We start from the raw sequence: 19,912 nt of genomic DNA, 5'->3' as shown, positions 1-19,912 counted from the left end.
TCCACAGCAAGCACGAGTACACCATTTACATTATGCAGGTCCAAAAGTTCATAAACCTAAGCCTCAAGCCTGGTCCTAAAGAAGCAGAGAGTCTGAGAAACGTGATATAAGGCTGGAGCAGCTGCTGCACAGACAGGACCAAAAGGAGTTTCATCATTCCTGACCTTTGATGTATCTGACCACAGAACATACGGAAACAACAATGTCACTCACTCCTTTCTTCCTTCTTTTTGTTAACAGGGCTGGACTGCACTCTGTCTTGAAAGCACTGTGCTTAAATTAACTTGAAAAGCTGCAGACAAACCCACACTTGGTCTCTCTTGGCCAGATTTCATTTCTATGGTCCATAAAATACTCATGAAAGATATAATTTATTTTTTAAAGTACTGTCTATCTTCAAATTAGTGGTGAAGAAGAGGTATTATCAAGCCCTAAAGTAACTTACTCATCTGCCTCTCAGAAAAGGAGCTTCTGATGGGAGAACTGCATCTTTACCAGAACACAAACCCACCACAGAAATGCTAAATACACAGAAACATGTCAGACCAAACAGTTAGCAGGCAACTTATTGTCAATATCCTAAGAGGAAGCACATACAGTCTGATCTAATTTAAGTGGGTCTTTTTCCAAGACCAGTTGGTCAGAAAAGGAGTAGTCCTTCAGAAAGGGACAGGACAAGTTCACTGAAAGAAAATCTCATGGTACTTCCTCTAAACCAAGGAATAGCCTAACTTGGGAGTTAAAAGTGATGTTTAGGGACAGCCCCAGAATACAATTGTTTATATTTACATGGTTCCCCCAGACCTCTGTTATTTGTCACTGCCAGATAGATGACAGATTAGATTTATCTTTAGCTTAGCTGGTACAACTGCTGTGTTTTCTTCAGATGTTTTAACACTTCAGATCACTTTAAAAAGGACTTAATGGAGGAGAACATGGCTATTACCTGATATACATAGGATCTAGTAGGAGTAAAGGATACATATTGTTACCAGTGGTCAATGATGACAGCATTAAGGCCAGCTCTTAAACTGATCTAATAGTTACAGAAAATGTTAACATTCAACACTTGAAGGGTTTTTGCCACAGAAACATACCCAAAGCCTGCCCTCATCAACAGGACTGAAACAGGCCATAGATGGATCACCTAGAGGAAAAAGGGTTTAAGTATATCCACTTGACTTTCCTCTGATTATGTTCGTAACTCTGTTCCTTAGTGACTGGGAAACAAAGCGAATGAGTGAGAAGGCACAATCACCACTGCCACTGCATATGCCACCACTCGAGTCTGAGTCATTGAGCAGGAAGTGCCTCCGCAGACACTGCTCTCCAAAGCTCAACATTACTTTATAAAAAGCTTACCTCTATGTTTGCAGTACTTCCAGACATAGAACAAGCATATCTCATCACCCTTATCTTCTTTGTCGTCCTTCGAAGCTTTAGCAGAGGAATCGTCTTTTTTATCTACAGAAAAGAACACGTCAGTCCTTATTTGCCCTATCAAAATACAACTCTAAGAGAAAGGTGTTGCATTTGGTATTTCATCCCAGAAATAACAAGGCGTTGACTGCAGCAGCCAAGTCAAGCACTTTCAGGACCTGACTGTTCCCCGTACAGCCCACCACAAGAGTTAGGGCTTTGTGACTAACCGATAAACCCCTAAAATGGAAGAAGTCTCAGTGGAGATGGCCAAGGACAGCGTGCCCACGAAGCTCAGAGAGTAACACAGAGTGTGACTGACCACAGCTGTTGCAAAGGAGCTGACTTGGTCTCAACGCAAAGGGGACCAGAGAGCGGCTTTTGTTTTAGATAACTGGCTATGTCAGTTAACTGGATCAGCTGGTGGTGTAAATGCTTCTGAGCTCATTAAAAGAGCCCAAGCATCTCCCTGAGTTAGACAAATTGGCATGAGGGGAGTAAATAAGGGGCTCAGCCCAACACAGAGTATAAAAAGTAAACAACTAACAAAGGAACTTCGAAGAGAGCAATGGGCTTGAGCTGGCTTCAACCCAGGACAGCATGCGCTGTCAGCAAAAGCGCAGATGGCACCAAATTGGAAGTAGGAGTCAGTATGCTGAAGGACATGGCTGCTATTCAGAGGGACCTAGACAAGCTGGAGAAGCGGGCTGACAGGAATCTCCTGAAGTTCAACAAAAACAAATGCAGAGTCCTGCACTGGGAATGGAGTAACCCCATGCAATCATACAGGCTGGGGCTGACTGTCTAGGAAGAAGCTCTGCAGAAAAAGACCTGGGGGTCCTGGTGGACAACCAGCTGACCATGAGCCAACAATGTGCTCTTGTGGCAAAGAAGCCCATCAGTGTTCTGGCACGAGAGTAATGTAAGATCACCAAGCTGGCTGAGGCTCTGGAATGTGATATACGAGGGGAGGCTGAGAGAGCCAGGTCTGTCCAGCCTGCAGAAGAGAAGGCAGAGTGGAGACCTTATTGCTCTCAGCAACTACCCGATTGCATGATACAGAGTACGCAGAGCCAGACTTTCCTCTAAGGTGCACAGGGAAATGATGAATGGCAAAAGGCAGAAGTTGGAATATGAGAAATTCCATTTAGATATTGAGTTTGGTTTTTTTTTTTACCAGAGTGTGGTCAGACACTCGAGCAAACTGTCCCAGAAAGGTCACGAGATCTCCATCCTTGGAGGTGTTCAAAGCTCAATTGGACACAACCCTAGGCATCCTGACCTAACTAGACCTGCTCTGAGCAGGAGGTTGAACTAGATATCTCTGGACGTCCCTTCCAGCCTAAATTATTCTGTGATGCTATGATTTTTTTAAGTAGAGCATTTTCGTTCCTGGAAATATTACAATACCCTGCATTGACTGTCAGGTTTGGGGGATGGTCAGGAAAGAGGAGGGAGAGGAATTTCCTCTCTCGGGTTAGTTTGTTTGACATCTTAGATATTTGTTTGCTTGCTTGTCTTGAGGGGAATTCGCTTTTGCCTGCAATCTGTTGTACAATTCTCGTCGGCACGTCTCTCCTCTTGTTCACTACTCATAGCAGGCAGCAGGCTCCGAATTAAGAATTCATCAGCTTAACTAAAATTTCTGTGCTGAATATTTTGATGAAAGTTCATAGTTTCAGCACAACAAAAGGTGAGACCTTTATACTGTGAGACAAAGGTAAAGAGAGGCTAGTTAGTTGTTTGGTTTAGTAACTAATATCCACATGCACAATAGTCATTTTTGTAAGGACCATTGTATTTATACTTGCAGAGTAAAATAACGAGACATAAGCTTAACACAGTTTCTACTCATCATGAAAGCCTTCATGAAAACCCAAACCCTTAGCAGATCTTCTAACCACTCTGTCAGACTTGGCAAATGTAAGTGATAGGATGTATGTTGGAACTTTCTCCTAAGCAGATTCTCTCTTTAAGCATGTTTTATGCATGTGCATTTCTAAAACAAATCCAGCGGCTAGTTCCTTCACAGTAGACTTGTAAATCTTTTTCTGTGGGAATACAGTGACATAGCAGCATTGCACTTCAGTTGCTGTATCACTATGACACATAGCGTTGTGAAAGAGCAAACCTTTAAATACCTTGGAAAATGCACCCTATTGTGCTATCGCCTTTGAAGAACACTTGATGTCAAAACACCTCCAGAACCTATTGTACAAGCTCTACAAGGCTGACTGCTCTTATTGCTCCATTAAAAGGGACCATATAACCTTCCTTACCTTAAACCATTATATGCTTAGTTTGCTCTCAGTTCAGCACCCAACTGTACAAATTGACAACGGCAACTTGTCGACTGCAGATGCTTTAGCTCAACCTCTTTCAAACAAAACCAGTTTCTGTTTGCGTAGCCATTAGTAAGTTCCATAAGCATTCCCTAGACTAGGTCATCTAACCATGCCCTCCGTTACACAGTGCTCTTCCCAAAGCCGTGACTGCCGGGTTAAAAGGCACCATCAGGACCCTGGCAGCATTCTGCCCCGACTCCAGGAAGCCAGGCTGCCTGGACTCTTGGCCAACGCTGATAAGCAGCTGCCTGGCCTTGAACAGAGCTCTCTCAGACAAAGCTGGTGGGCTTTTCTGTGGGGCTGCCCCCGCTTCTCTTGGGAACTGGTGTTTAAGCCAAGACTCTCATCCCTCACCCCCATGTGCGCTGGGCTGCAGCTGCATCACAGCCGTGCCTCTGCCTGGCAGCTGGCAAGCAGCATGCAGCCATGGCTAGTCACAGGGCTACGGCTTCTCTTGCTCTCCAGCTGCTGCGCTGCACTGGAGGTGTCAGGGAGCAGTGGGAAGGGCACCAGCATGGCAGCAAGGGAGCAGGACGAGCCAGCCATGAGTGACTCCACTGACAGGGAGCCCCAATGCAGAGTGGCAAGCCTGGGTCGGGATCAGGGCTGGAGACAGCAATCAAGGTCAGATACAGCTCAGCACAGGTGAGGGGGCAGGTCTGAGGTCAAGCTGGAAAGCAGAGCTGCTGGGTCCAGATTGGGGCCAGACCAGTGAAGGTCTGAGACTGAGCACAGCTGTAGCTGCTGCCCAGCTGCAGTGTAGCACCAGAAGGGGCTGGCAGTAAAGCTTCAGCTCAAAAGCAGTTCCCAAGGAAAAGGAGGGGCAGGCCCTCAAGTCCTGCTTTCTTCACACCTCTGGTCAGCAAAGGAGCTGGCCTTGGACTCAGCCAGCCAAATTTTTTCCTGTGACCAACTAAATGCCTAGAAGAGGGATGACATCAAGATGTGTGGCTAGTGACTTCGTCTACGCCTGTGCCAGGAGTCTGTGCTGTTGTTGTGAGGGGTTCGTTTATGCTCTTCCTTACTTGGAGGAGAAGGAAAATTATGAACAATGAGGTCAAGTGACAGTGCCTTTCTGTTCAGATATATCCATTTAGCGTGGTCTCACTCTAGCCCATGACATAAGAATCTGTTGCTGCCACCTTCTTCTTACTCCAAAGCTACTTTCACTCCTTTGGCACTGCTCATGGCTTAGGCTTGCCTGGAGGTCTTGCTTAACGTTGCCTGGATTTTCTCGAATAGCTTTCCAGAAAGCCCAGACACACCTTCTTCCTGTAGTCTGTGACACAACTAAGCTTCAAGCCTGAAGCAACCCAATTGCCACTCTTCTTGCACGTGTTGTAGTGTGGTGGTTTGTGGGAGGGAGAACAGCACACGTCTGGGTAATGCTGATGCTTCAGAACAAAACAGACTATCTTTTTTAAAAGAAGAAAGGACTTCTTTTCAGCAATCTCAACTTTCCGCAAACGTAAGCACACTGCCATGCAAAGCATACACTTCTTGAAAAGGTTAGCAGAGTCAGCAACCACCAAAACCAATTTTGACATAGTTTTCAGCCACCTCCCTGGTTGTACTAGCAGAAAGTCTCAGATTAGCAGCTTCTTTTGCAGATCAGCCAAGCCTGGCACTAAATCACTCCAGCCTTTCCCTAGTGGGTGGGGGGTTACCCTTACCCAGGGTTAGTTATAAAACTGTTACTCAAAGAGTTACACAGGGTGCGATTGCGCACGGCTATTGCAAAGAAGCTGATTTTGCCTCAACAAAAAGGGGACCAGAGGGTGGCTTTTGTTGTAGCTAAATGGCTATGTCAGCTGAGCAGATGGACTGGTGGTATAAATGTTTCGCCTCGAGTTAGGCAGTCCAGCATAAGGGAAGTGAATGCAGGGTTCAGCCCAACACAGGGGTATAAAAACTAAACAACTAACAAAATAATTTTGAAGAGAGCAATGGGCTTGAGCTGGCTTTAACCCACATACTCCTTCCTGTGGAGTGGGGACACCAGCGTCATGATGGTGAGCGTATTATGCAGACCTGTAACGCGAATCACGTTGGTATGGTGATTGAACTGTGTATTGCAATTGCTCTGTTTTGTTAATTTGCTATGTTTGTAACTTCACGTTTGTATTGTGTTTTCAGTGTATTCCGCATCACTCTGCTACATCAGAAATCTCGTTGTACTGGGCCTGGCTAGGAAGAGTTAATTTTCCTCATAGCAGCTCATACAGTGCTGTGGTTTAGATGTTTGACAAAACAATGCTGATAACACACTGATGCTTTAGCTTTGGCTGAACAGTGTTTGCACAGCATCAAGGCCGCCTCTGCTTCTCACTCTGCCCCCCTAGTGAACAGATTGGGGGGTACACAATAGGTTGGGAGGGGACACAACTGGGCAGAGGATCCAAACTAACCAAAGAAATATTCTGTATCATATAACTTTTATGCTCAGCAATAAAAGAGAAAAGAGGGAGTTTTGGGATGGTTAGCCATCTTTTGCTCAGGAATTGGCTGGACATCAGCCTGTTTGCGGGAGGTGGTAAGTGATAGCCTTTGCATCACTTGCTTTGCTTTGTTTTCTTCTTTCTTCTTCTACTTACTCTTTGCTTGCTTTTTTTTTTTCCATCTTAACCTCGAAGTTTTCTTGCTTTTATTCTTTCATTTCTCTTCCCCTGTCCCACTGGGAGTCAGGGGGAAGTGAGAGTGGCTCTGTGGTGCCTAGCTGCCCACCAAAGTTAATCCACAACACCCATGTAACATCAACTATCTTCAAATAAGTAAATTTGATATTAAACATTACACCTTCCATATGTGGAATATTTAAAAGAACCGGTTCAGAGAGTATTGGACTCTGACACGCTTTAAAGCCAAGGCCCTTTTTGCCCACGAAGACAGGAGATTTACGAGTTCCTACTCACTCACGAGAAAGTATATCAAGACAACTGCTCTCCTGACAAAGCTATATCCACTCCCTAGGGACAGAAGGCAAGGAAAAAGATATCACATGCACAGATACAACTCTGTCTCCTTTCCAAGAAGGGAGCAATGTGTTCAGAACAGTACATAGATATAATTTTCCACCGGCACTCCACTGCCGATATAACAGATCAGCAACAACAGTTACAAATCCCAGCCAGTCAGTTATCAGCAGCCACTCGATAGCAATTTCGCATGCAGTTTTGTAGGCAATAGCCACACAGCTCTCCCTCCCACATGACTCAGTCTTGACTTACAACTTACTTTTCCCCTCCTTCAGTTCCTTGTTGAACTCCACATGCTTGTGATGACATATAGCCTGGATGTTTGAAGCTATTTTCACATCAATGCCTTCAGTTTTCAACACTCTCAATGCATGAGCATCCAGGAGGTTATGGGACCTCTTGCACGGAAGAAATCTACATTCCCCTTGGAGAAAGTGCCGACAAACATGAAGCTTATTGCAGTTTTTTTGCTGGCTGCAGGTATCATGTTTTCTGTTGTAAAATTGACAGACCTAGAAACGGGGAGGATAGATATAATATGAAACGGAAAAGCACATTAGAATCAGTAATATTTTTTCTTTGTTCTATAGGCATGCAGCTTTTAACAGCAGAAAAATGGTGACTAAAAGTCATGTCTTCATTGTGACTTCTTTAATCTGGACAGATTTCTTGCATGGAAGAGCAGGCATTTTCAGCTGACTCATGCTGAAAACTCAAAATTTTCAATTTTGAGTTGTGCGGAGTTTTTTTTCCCCAAGAAAAAGAAAAGCCAATCCAACAAGCGTTCATTTTTGGCACTCCTAAGCAAGATGGTTGCATAGCAACTGACTGATCTACAGTTACTCTATTTAAAAAAACAAACAAACGAAAACCCAAAACAAGATCATAACAAAGAACAAGTGTCTCCATAAAAACGTGTATACTGTGTCAAATGAGATATGAAAGCTGAACTTCATTCGCACTTCCTATTTGTAAAGCCTACTCTGCAATGGAGATTTTGGCACCAAAAAACACTAAGAAGAATGCTTTGAGATTTGAGAACATATGGATAAAGCAACACACTTCTTCATACCTCTGCTCACCAAAAAAAAGCAATATGCATGACATTGGACCCAGGGAACAAGTCACACACAAAAAACTCCTTCATATTGCCCATCAAGCACCACAGCAACACTTCCGCTCCTGCAGCGCAGAAGAGCAGCCCGTTAACAAGAAAGCTGCTTTGAGGATGACGCACAGCTGTCTGGCAGACAGCCCCAACATCACACCAGAACTGTCACAGATCCCCTCCCAACCCCTGTTCCAAGCAACAGAGACAGTATTTTTGCTGTGTTGCGATTGAATACGTATAGATTTATGCATCAACTTGGGAACTGGAGATTGCTGGGATGGCAGTGTTTAAAAGACTGAAAAATCAGGCCACTTTCAACTTGAAAACTACTCCTTAATGGATTCATACTTATTAACGATACCCATCGCTAAAGGCAAGTTCCTCATCGCTATCAGTCAGAATCATGCCTTCACAAAGGCATTAATTAGCCTTCACAAACTTACTCTAAATTAGGTGGGAGCATACAAAGAAACAGAACTGATGTAATTTCAGCAAGCACCGATGGCTACTATCTATCCTTGATGGTTCTTAGCCTCCGAGGGAAGCAGAAACCAAAGGATGTTGTGTTCTTTCTTCCCCATCTTCCCTCTGTCATAGTGGATGCTTTATGCTTTTCTACCCCTCACACCCTAAAGAATGCTCTCATTTGCTTTTGATGAGTTATTTCTGGGATCTGGACTTGTTCTGGTTTTGCTTGTTCTACTAGATTATTAGGCTTCCATCACATACCCTTCCTGCCTGCTCTGCAGGATTTTAGTTTTACCAAAAATTTTGCAGAGTTTACTTCTACATGCTTTCCTGCACACTGTTTGTGCAACTATATCACAACATTCCATTTAGTCCCTTGGAATTAAGGCTATTATTTACATATTTAAGCTTAGCTCCATCCCAAAATGTTATCAGTAGTGTTACAATCTGTCGGGTGCCCATGCAAGGTGCTGGCAGCAGGGGTGGCCACTGTGAGAAAAAGGCAGGGGCTGCCCCATGCTGGACACAGCTGGCTCCAGCAGGTCTGCTGCAGGACACAGCTGAGCCCATCAGCCAAGCTGGTGGCACCTCTGGAAAAACATATTTAGGAAAGGGCAAAACGCTGCACAGTAGCAAGGGGGGTGGTGGGGCAAGTGTGAGAAACAGCCCTGCAGACACCAAGGTGAGAAGAAGGAAGGGGAGGAGGTGATCCAAGCACCCAAGCAGAGATTTCCCTGCAGGGCCACCTACAGCTGTTTGACCATGACTGTGTCCAGACAACTTTTGAATATCTCCAAGCAGGAAGACTCCACAACCTCTCTGGGCAACCTGTGCCAGTGCTCAGTCTCTCTCAGAGTAAAAGAGCATTTCCTGATGTTCAGGAGGAACCTCCTGTGTTTCAGTTTGTGCCCATCACCTCTGGTCCTGGGCACCACTGAAAAAAGCCCGGCTCTGTCCTCTTTACACCCTCCCCTTCAGCTGTTTGTAAACACTGATGAGATCCCCCTGAGCCTTTACTTCTCCAGGCTAAACAGACCCAGCTCTCTCAGCCTGTCCTCGTGCAAGAAATGGTCCAGTCCCTTCATCATCTTGGTGGCGCTTCGCTGAACTCTTCCATCACTCCCTTGTACTGGGAAAACAAATTTTGGAAAACTAATTTTGGACCTATTTTCAGCTAACGTAGCGGGCCACTGTGGAAGACATCATAATGAGGAGACAGCAACTTCTAGCAAACCTAGGCAGGTAACCTGTAGGCCTTGGTTGCAGAGGCCCACATGTTACCACTGGTGACAGCTGCATATTCAGAACACATACCACGCCATTAGCATGCACTGCCTTTAACAATACAACCCGTGTGTACTGTTTGTAAGAGCTTGTCCCTAGAGAGATGCATAAGAGCATGGTGCTCTCAGTGTACCACCTAGAACAATCACTTTTACATGGATAGAAGACTAATAGCTTTGGGGTTTTTTTGTTTGGGTTTTGTTTTGGGGTTTGTTATGTTTGGGATTTTTTTTTTTTTCAGAAAAATACTATAAAGATATGAAGAACAGCAAGGGTGCTGAACCTCACCATGGACGGGAATTCTGCACAGCAAGCCATGGCCCTAACAGAGAGGACTGCCTGATAGTGTATTGTTGTCGGTTCCCACAACAGCACAGAAGGGACACAGATCTCTTCTCATTATAACCTTTAGTGGTAACCAGCTATTTATGTTAAGAATCGTGCGCCTTCCTTAGTGAGATCCAAAAGCACCAGCACCTGCCAGTGTAAAGCAATTATTCACCTACTCCAGAATTTTGGGTAAGTCTCTTCCTTTTCCTCTCCTTCATTTCCCCAACTTTATTCGAATGCAGGAACACTTATCATCTACAGAGCACTCTAAGATCTATGTATCAAGAACATATGCAAGTCCTAGGTAATGACAAACAGTTTTGTGGGAGATGCTTTGCAACTCTAGCCACTGAAGAAATCTTACACCACTGTCAAAGGATGATCTGATGATTTTCCTCAGTTAAAGAATGTAGCTGTGTTTTCAGAGCCTGATTCCGCTCAAAGTGTTACCTTCATCTAAAACATATATGCCTCATCTGAGAACCTACCTAACAAGAAAAATAATTTAAAGCTTTAAACATGCAATTTGTTTTCCACCCCAAGTGGAGAACATAGAATGGTTTGGGTCCTTAAAAATCATCTAGTTCCAAAACCCCTGAAATGGGCAGAGACATCTTCCACTAGATCAGGTTGCTCAAAGCCTCATCCAACTTGGCCTTAAACATTTCCAGGGATGAGGCAGCCACAATTTCTCTGGGCAACCTGTTCCAGTGTTTCACCATCCTCACTGTAAAAAATTTCTTCCTTAGATCTAATCAAAATCTCCCCTCTTTCAGTTTAAAGCCATTACCCCTTTTCCTATCACTACACACCCTTGTCAAAAGTCTCTCTCCAGCTTTCTTGGAGGTCCCCTTTAGGTACTGGAAGACCGCATAAAAGATTCCTGGATTCTCTTATCCAGGCTGAACAGCCCCAACTCTCTCAGCCTGTCTTCACAGGAAATGTCCTCCAGCCTTCGCATCATCTTTGTGGCCATCCTCTGGGCCTGCTCCAACATGTCCATGTCCTTCTTATGTTGGGGGCCCCAGAGCTGAACACAGTACTGCAGGTGGGGTCTCATGGGAGCAGAGTAGAGGGGCAGAATCCCCTCCCTCGACCTGCTGGCCACACTCCTTTTGATGCAGCCCAGGATACGGTTGGCTTTCTGGGCTGCAGGCACACATTGCCAGCTCATGTTGAGCTTCTCATCAACCAGCACTCCCAAGTCCTTCTCCTCAGGGCTGCTCTCAGTCCATTCTCCGCCCAGCCTGTACTTGTGCTTGGGATTGCCCCCACCCACGTGCAGGACCTTGCACTTGGCCTTGTTGAACTTCATTAGATTCGCACAGGCCCACCTCTCCAGCCTGTCAAGGTCCCTCTGGATGGCATCCCTTCCCTCCAGTGTGTAGACTGCACCACACAGCTTGGTGTCATCAACAAACATGCTGATGGTGCACTAAATCCCACTGTCCATGTCTCCACAAAGGTGTTAAACAGCTCCGGCCCCAATACTGACCCCTGAGGAACACCACTCATCACTGGTCTCCACTTGGACATCAAGCTGTTGACTACAACTCACAATTGTGCGACCATCCAGCCAATTACTTATCCACTGAGGTCCATCTGTCAAATCCATGTCTCTACAATTTTGAGACAACGACATCAAATGCTTTGCACAAGTCCAGGTAGACAACATCAATTGCTCTTCCCTTATCCACCAATGCTATAATCCCATTGTAGAAGGCCACCAAATTTGTCAGGCACAATTTATGCTTAGTGAAGCCATGTTGGCTGTCACCAATCACCTCCTTTCTTCCCCACATGCCTTAGCATAGTTTCCAGGAGGATCTGCTCCATTATCTTGCCAGGCACAGAAGTGAGACTGACTGGCCTGTAGTCCCCTGGGTCTTCCTTTTTTTACCTTTTTAAAAATGGGGGTTATGTTTCCCCTTTTCCAGTCAGTGGGAACTTCACCAGACTGCCATGACTTCTCAAATATGATGGACAGCAGCTTATCAACTTCATACGTCAGCTCCCTCAGGACCCATGGATGCATCTCATCAGGTCCCATGGACTTGTGCACCTTCAGATTCCTCAGATGGTCTCAAACCTGATCTTCTCCTACAGTGGGCAGCTTCCTTGCCGCCCTAAGGATCTTGAACTCCGCTGTTTCATGGTCACTACAGCCAAGGCTGCCCTTGAGCTTCACGTTCCCCACCAGCTCCTCCTTCTTGGTGAGAACAAGGTCCAGCATAACACCTCTCCTCCTTGGTTGCTCTATCACTTGGAGAAGGAAGTTATCATTTATGGCAACCAGTCATTATTAGCCAGCTGGATTGAGTTGAAGATAATGAACTACTAATTAATCAACTCAAGGTACCTATCCCTGCCTACAAGAGGCAGGCCATTTCCTCCTGGCTGCGGAAGATGCAACAGCGTCCCTGGTGCCGCAGCCCAGGCTGGTGAGCAACAACTAGTGACCCCGACGTGATACATCCATGAGACCCTGGGAAGCCCCGACTCCCTCGCCGAGCCGAGAGCCCTGGCTGCAAAGGAGCCCGAGCCAAAAGAGCCGGAGCCGGGAGCTCGAGCGAGAGTCCTTCGGAGAAGAAGGTAAAGCCGCAAGCCCCGACGTGGTATTCGCGGGAGGGAAGCGTGCTGGAGTTGGATGAATGGGCCGGGTCTCTGCTCACCATAAAGCCTTCGTGAAAACAAAAAAAAAAGGTAAAACAAAAAGGGGGAATTATGGCAACCAGTCATTATTAGCCAGCTGGATTGAGTTGAAGATAATGAACTACTAATTAATCAACTCAAGGTACCTATCCTGCCTACAAGAGGCAGACCATTTCCTCCTGGCTGCGGAAGATGCAACAGCGTCCCTGGTGCCGCAGCCCAGGCTGGTGAGCAACAATCATTAATGCATTTCAGGAACCTCCTGGATTGCTTATGCCCTGCTGTGTTGTCCCTCCAACAGATACCGGGGTGATTGAAATCCCCCATGACGACCAGAGCTTGTGAATGTCAGGCTGCTCCTATATGTCTATAGAGGGCCTCATCCACTCGATCTTCATCGTCAGGTGACCTGTAGCAGACCCACACTATAATATGATCTGTCCCTGCCCTTCCTTTAACCCTGGCCCATAAGCTCTCGGTCAGCTCCTCATCCACCCCCAGGTGGATCGCCATGCACTCCAGCTGGTCCTTGACATAAATGGTGACACCTCCTCCTTGTCATCCCTGCCTGTCCTTCCTAAAGAGCCTATATCCTTCCATTCCAACACTCCAGTCATACGATTCATTCCACGTCTCCATGATGCCAATAAGATCAAAGCCCTGCAGGCACGCACACGTTTCTAACTGCTCTTGCTTATTCCCCATGCTGCGTGCATTTGCGTAGAGGCATTTAAGTTGGGCTCCCGATGAAGCTGACATACCAGCTGGAGTGGCTGGAATTCCTTTCTGCTGCTCTTCAGGTGCTCTCAGCTTGTCTTGATCAAGCTTGATATCATCCCCCTCCCTCCTTCAAGTCTAGTTTAAAGCCCTGCCAATGAGACCTGCTGGCTCATGAGCAAAGACCCTCATTCCCCTTCAAGAAAGGCGAATCCCATCTGGTACGAGCAAGCCTGGTGCTGTGTAGGCAATCCCATTATCAAAAATCCAAAATTGTGGTGATGACATCTGCCACAGAGCCACGTATTAATAGACTGGGCTTGTCTGTTTCTTCCAATGTTGCTGCCTGCAACTCGAAGGATAGAGGAAGAAAATAACCTGTACTCCAGATTCCCTTACCAACCACCCCAGAGCCCTGAAGTCTCTTTTGATCACCCTTGGACTATGCGTTGCAGCTTCTTTACCACCCACATGGAACAGCAGTAATGGGTAATAGTCCAAAGGCTGCACCAGGCTAGGAAGTTTCCTATCAATGTCCTTTAACTGGGGCCCCAGGGAGGCAGCAGACTTCCCTAAGAGGAGGGTCTGTCTGGCATATCGGACCCTCTGTTCCTCTCAGAAGAGAGCCACCTACAACTATAACCCATCTTTTCTTCCTCGTGGAGGTGGCCGAGATATATGGGGTAGGCCTTTCTGACCATAGCAACACCTCTGGTGTAGATGGACCATCATCCATCGACAGGCCTTCCACATCCAGAGCCTCACATTTGTTATACAGCGGCACCTGGGAAGGCAAGGTGGGCAAGGAGCGAGTATGCCTGCTGCCCCGAGCACGGACTTGCCTCCATTCCCTCCTGTCCTTTAAGCTACTACCTTCTGCCTCGTGGTGGGAGGATATAGGATTCCCTTGGTCTTGGGTTTTTCTGGTGGCTGTTCCTGTTTCTGTCTCAGCTTGGGCACAGCATGACACCACCAGTCTGTTTCCTTCTCAGACTCTCTGACGCTCCTTAACTTTTCTACTTCCTCTCGCAGCTCTGCCACCAAGCTGAGCAGGTCGTCCATCTGGTTACACCTCACATAGATGTTCTCACTACTGCCATCCGTTACCAGTGAATGGCTCTGGCACTCTCTGCAGCCTGAGAGCTGGACGGCTGCATGTTTTCATTGGAGCTCTGTCTGGGTTGCCATATCCATTCTGCCAAGTGCAGAGGACTTAGCTTTCTGCTGGGTGGATAAAACAGCTAAGCTCCTTCTGAGAGAGTGATGGCCACCAACTGAACTCACCTCTTGAGCTGGCAGGGTGACTACGCCCTTCCCGCATGCCCTTCTGCACAAACTGCCGTGCAAACTGCCGCTCCGTGCCCCGACTGCCGCGGTACGCTCTGTTTGCCCGCTCTGTTTGCGGCGCTCCTGGTCACCAGCACTCCCTAGGCTGATTTTTGTAGGTGTGGGGTGGCTGCCATTGCTCTGGCAGCACCCAGGTCACATCAGCGTCTACCACGAGAGCTGCCAGCTCCCGGGGGATCTCTTCGCTTCCCTGGCATTTCCCTGCCTCAGGAAAAGCCCCTGTATGCCAAGATCTGCTGCTCTGTTCCAGATCAGGCCGGCTCCGGAGCAGCTCGCTTCAGTGATAATTGTTCAAGTTACTGAGCTGGAAACAGTTAGTCCAACATCCACCAAAGACAGACAATCACAAACTAAGGGCTGTAATACAAACTTCTACAGTAGTCTCTTGTTTCAAAGGGGTAATATAGTTTTCTGGATGTTTCTAGAAAAACTTTAAATCACTGCTTTCTTAATAGGCCTTTCCCCAACTCAATCTTTCCTCTCTAACTTCAGTATCCTGCCCTTTCTAGAAACTTTCTACTCCAGAAGCAGAGAGCACAGTCTGTCAAGCAGTCTGAAGCTGGTTTAAGAACTACCAAAAAAAGTGTAGACTTATGTCAGACACTGGTTTCAGGGGGCAGAGCACAGGAATTGCTTTTGTGCTTATATCCTCCTGCTCAAAAGACTTGGGGGAGGGGAAAGGGGGGGAAAAAAAGGCAACTAAATACCAAATCAGGTAAAAGCTGAGACAGTACTAAAAATACAAACATCCTTTACACAAAATATCACTTTAGGGTAGTGGAGATACCAGCCACTTAAGTCACAAAGCAAAGCTCCCAGAGCTTTAAAGACACTGAATCCAGTCGAGAGCAATTTTGTAGAGCGTCTAGAGGAAGTTGCATTAAAAGATAACATTAGTATGCAAGATTAAACTTTTACATGGGAGCAAAAGAATAAACCACCCAACCAGAACAAAGTGCTGCCTCAGCTAAATAAAGAATCCACTACTTAGTTACATCAAGAAAGCACACTGCCTCTTGCATTTGCCAAGAACAGAAAAACAGAAAGTCAGAGAGAAGGTGAGGGAAAGTGTAAAAACCTCTGATTTTGGCGTGCTGTTGTGTTTTTCTTCCCCTGTACCCCAGTTCAGGTCACAGAAGACCAAAGTTTCCTCTTGCTTAAGAGCTTCACACATGACATTTGTCAGCACACACACACAGACAGCATTTCTGAGCAAGAAACGGCCAAGTTGGCTTTCACACTCCTCTCCCCAGCTCTCAAGTTTATGAATGGCCCGCACTGATCACTATTTTCCATTGTTTCTTCTATTTCACTCCATAATTGGAGTTAAGGTGCTCAATTAGAGGTAATTAATGATGCCTACCAGCAGTGAGGACTGAACAGATCTATAGGTAAGAGCTGAAGAGTAATACGAATCAACAATGGTTACTACTATCTGCTCATTACTGGGAGTAATTAAACAAGAAACACTTCAGTTTCAGATGCAGCGGAGTGAGACAAAGATATTATTAATCCTCCTTAACTCATCACCACCACACTCCTTGAATCTGGCAGCACGACATATTTTAAAACACTCCAAAAAAAGAAAAAAGAGAAAAAAAAATCTATTTTGTCAAAGCCCAGCACCGTCACAGCAGGCAATAAAAAGAAAACAATAGAACTGTTATGCCAACAGATCTGTGGAGACTACAACCTCCTAACAACAAGGGTAACAGGCAGTACTCTGGTAATTTCTTAACCAGGAACAACAGTAGCCAGAACAGGATATTGTTGGCTTTGAAACAGTCGTACCTGGAAGATGGCAGTGCCCTTATTACACACATGCAGAACCAGAATGGATTGTTCGGCCGAATTTGACAAAATCAATGACTTGCATACAAACCGGACAAAAACCGTTGATTTGTAGAAAAAGAACACACAAAAACTCAGTGCTCTTTGGAAGGAGCAGATTGTACACAAAGCTGACTGCAGTTATTTAGTCATTTTCTCATAGATTTTCCTCACTCCTCTATATCCTCAAGCACCAAAATGTGCAGGCCTGTGTAGGCTGGAAAAGGAAAGGGGCCTTCGCTTCCTAGTCTCCATCATCTCTTGAAGAAGAGCCAATAAACTGTTTTTGGTCAGGCCTTTTATCCTGTAAGCACATACAGTTATTGTGGTCTTTCACCTCTGTCTTGCTTACCTCACTGTCTATAAGTCTCTGGTGAAGTTGCTGACTTTTTATTTGCTTATTTTGAGTAACTTTATGGCTATCCTGTCATCCCAAAACAGGCATTAGCCTTGCTTTCTGCTTCCTGTTGTCAGAGGGCAGACCTTCTGCTGACAAGTCATAGATGACATGGCCTTATCAAGGTGCAAACCTTCTGGTATTTATGTAAGCAACACACTCCTCCAGTGTTTAACAGTTTTATTGCTGGTTGTTGGGGTTTTTTTTGCTATAAGTACACAGCACTTTCACAACACTTGTTCTATGTTGTTTCTTCTGGTGCTTTCACACAGAGCCATTCCCATTCATACTTCATTCAGACTAATCTTAATATTTCTGTTACACATCTCAACAGCTTGAAATTGAGATCAGAACTCCACCTTCTCTCTTGCCCTCTCCCATTCCTAATTAACAAAAGCTGCTCTCAAGAAATCGGTACAACTCACATCAGGGAGGAGGAAAGGGTCATTTTGGAGAAGCAGGACTCGCAGCTCATTCTCATCGAGGCCAGAACACTCATGAGTCTTTAGAACTTTTTTGTTCTCAGCATTGATGATGTCGTGTGAGTACTTACAAAATCTGCAAGAGAATGCACAGAAATACCAATGTTTACTTAAAGAAGAACCTCAGATAACATACTTGGGAAAAGCCACAGAGAGAAAGGCAGTTTGGCAAAAGTCTCCATGAACATTTAGATGGTCTCTGTAATTAGCTAGAGAATTGACCAAACAGCATAATAACTGTGAAATACAGTAGCATTCTTATCCCCATTTTAAATATCAATGTGGCCAGACCATTTCTGAGAAAGCTAGTAGCACAGATTTGAAGGCAAGACTGTCTACCCCACACTTTCTAAGAGGCAAGTCAAGTCACACAACCTGAACAGCTAGAGGGAAAGCTGATTTTTAATCAACAGCAGAAGTTGCAACACTCTTGATTTTGTGAACGTAAAAGGTTGTTGTCCCAGAGATGGTATGTAAAGAATGATGCAAGAGTATGAGAATTAAGAACAAAGACATAATGAAGCTGAAAACAACACAATTTGTTATCTTTGCTGGCTGGAAAGTTAAAAAAAATAACAAGAAAGTTAGAATAGAATCATAGAATAGTTTGGGTTGGAAGGGATTACCTTACCAGTTAAAAAATATTCTCCATCTTGATCCACGTGGTCCACCTAGCAGTATTTCTGCCCCCTCATTTTAATCAACCTTCCTCCCACAAAAGGCATATCGTCTGCTTTATTAACACATATAAAAGTGATTTTAAATAGTTAGTGCTATTGAGAGGACGGAATGGCTTACTATTACGAAGGGAATCACCTCCTTCCACATTTTAGTTCACATGGAGTCATCCAGCACGACTGCCTACACACACTTGAAGGCACTTCTAACAATAAATCACATGGAAGCTTATCGTACCGTCAGTAAAGTGAGAAACGGCAAGAAAATCTTAGCATCCTAACACTTTGCTAGTATCGTTCTGAAACAGACACGGCCTTTCCCCTCCATGGTCTTCAGATTCGAGAGCGCTCTGAGCTACTTTCCCGGGGCAGAAGAGAAAGAATCTAGCGGGGTACCAGCATGTTACTAACCTTGCAACAGCACAAGACCTGGGGCTTGGGGACTTAACCTGCAAATTCTTCCATCAGAGCTCACTGTTGCCATTGACTGTCACTGAAAAGCTTCTGGATTTCACTTCTGCGTTTGTTTTTTGTTTTCCTTATTGCTATTTTTTCAAACGAGGTACCACCTTTGGCCCACTCGTGCCTAGAGAGAGGCTGCCAGGCCTACCCCTCCTGTGGCGTCCTCCATACTTCCAGGAAACGGTACTGATGTACACGGGAAATCAAACACAGCCTCTTACAGAAAGGGCTGTAAGCGGAGCAGTGACTTAAAGAAAAATTAAGCGTTTGTAACTTTCTAGATTAAAACCAGACGGCAAGCTAGCGCTTTGCTTTTTCTTACTAGAGAAATATTTGTAAAGCCTTTCATCCCGACGCCAGTGGGCTGGAGGATGGCTGGGGCAGACAAGCGGCTTTAACAAAAAATCGTAATACGAACAAAGAACACCAGGCTCCAGAAAACCGTAACCTCCCGCGCTCGCTTCGGGCTTTTACCAAACCGGCGAGAACAGCAAAGGAGTCCTCCGTGAGCAAGAAACGCCCGCTACGAGGCTGCACCGCGGCGGGGAGCCGAGGCAGGAGCGGCACCCCCGGCGGCGCGGAACGGGACGGAGCGGGGCGGGACGGGGCGGCCGGCGCAGCCGAGGGACGGGAGCGGCCGCGAAGCAGCCGCCGAGCCGCCCCGGGCCAGTCTCGGCGGCGGAACGTTCCGGGGAGAGGAGAGGCGCGGCGGGGCCGGGGGCGTGCGGCGGGACCCTCCCCTCCCCTCCCCTGCCCTCCCCGAGGGCGGCCGGCGCCAGCGTCGCCCCGCGCTCACCTGGGCCCCAGGTTGCACTTGCCCATGAGGTGCAGCTTGCAGAGGTGCAGCCGCTCGCAGCCCCGGCACTCCTGGCGGACGCAGAGCCGCACGGCCGACACGGCCACGACCGCCGCGCCGCCGCCGTCCCGCAGCACCAGGAACCGCTGAGGACCCGCCGCCGACAGCGTCTCTTCCAGTTGTCGCTCCGACAGACCGACGTGCTGCCGGAGCTCCGGCAGCCCCAGCCGCCCGCCCTGGGCGCACAGGGTCTTGGTGAGGAAGCAGCACACCGCCGGGTCGCTCATGGTTCTCCGTTCCCCTCGGCCGGCCGCGGCGGGGCGGGACGCGCCGGGAGCGGAGGGGAATCGAAACCGAAGTAGGCGGGCGGGCTCGGCGGCGGGCGGGGCCGGGGGCCGCGGAGAGTCCGGAAACCGCGACGGAAAACCTCTCGGGAGGCAAATCATGCGAAAAGTGATGAAAAGAGGTGTGGCGTCTTCTCTTCTCTTCTCTTCGTGCGGAATAAGGCTCTATAATCAGAATTACAGAGTAGGTATGTTTATTCAGCGCTGGAGGCACGGGAGATCGCTCCACCACAAACGTGCGTGCCCTTCAGCAGGATATCCGAGCATTTATACTAT

General features: G+C 46.7%; 1 protein-coding gene across 1 annotated transcript in view; it reads right to left on the bottom strand.

Moving 5' to 3' along the window:
• The window catches only part of LOC104378189 (protein mono-ADP-ribosyltransferase PARP12-like), a 36,676-nt gene extending 17,097 nt beyond the window's left edge, over positions 1–19,579 (bottom strand). Inside the window, exons 1-4 of the mRNA XM_086610757.1 lie at positions 19,293–19,579; positions 17,301–17,433; positions 6,999–7,251; positions 1,363–1,464 (exon numbers count right to left, since the gene is read on the bottom strand). Coding sequence (XP_086466883.1) covers positions 1,363–1,464; positions 6,999–7,251; positions 17,301–17,433; positions 19,293–19,579 — 775 coding nt within the window. The remainder of the gene's footprint in view (positions 1–1,362; positions 1,465–6,998; positions 7,252–17,300; positions 17,434–19,292) is intronic.
• Between the last annotated feature and the right edge of the window lie 333 nt (positions 19,580–19,912).

The sequence above is a fragment of the Tauraco erythrolophus genome, chromosome 4 (assembly GCF_009769465.1).
Source record: "Tauraco erythrolophus isolate bTauEry1 chromosome 4, bTauEry1.pri, whole genome shotgun sequence".
NCBI lineage: Eukaryota > Metazoa > Chordata > Aves > Musophagiformes > Musophagidae > Tauraco > Tauraco erythrolophus.
The sequence above is the reverse complement of the archived record's forward strand: the minus strand, read 5'-3'. Positions and strand labels throughout refer to the sequence as shown.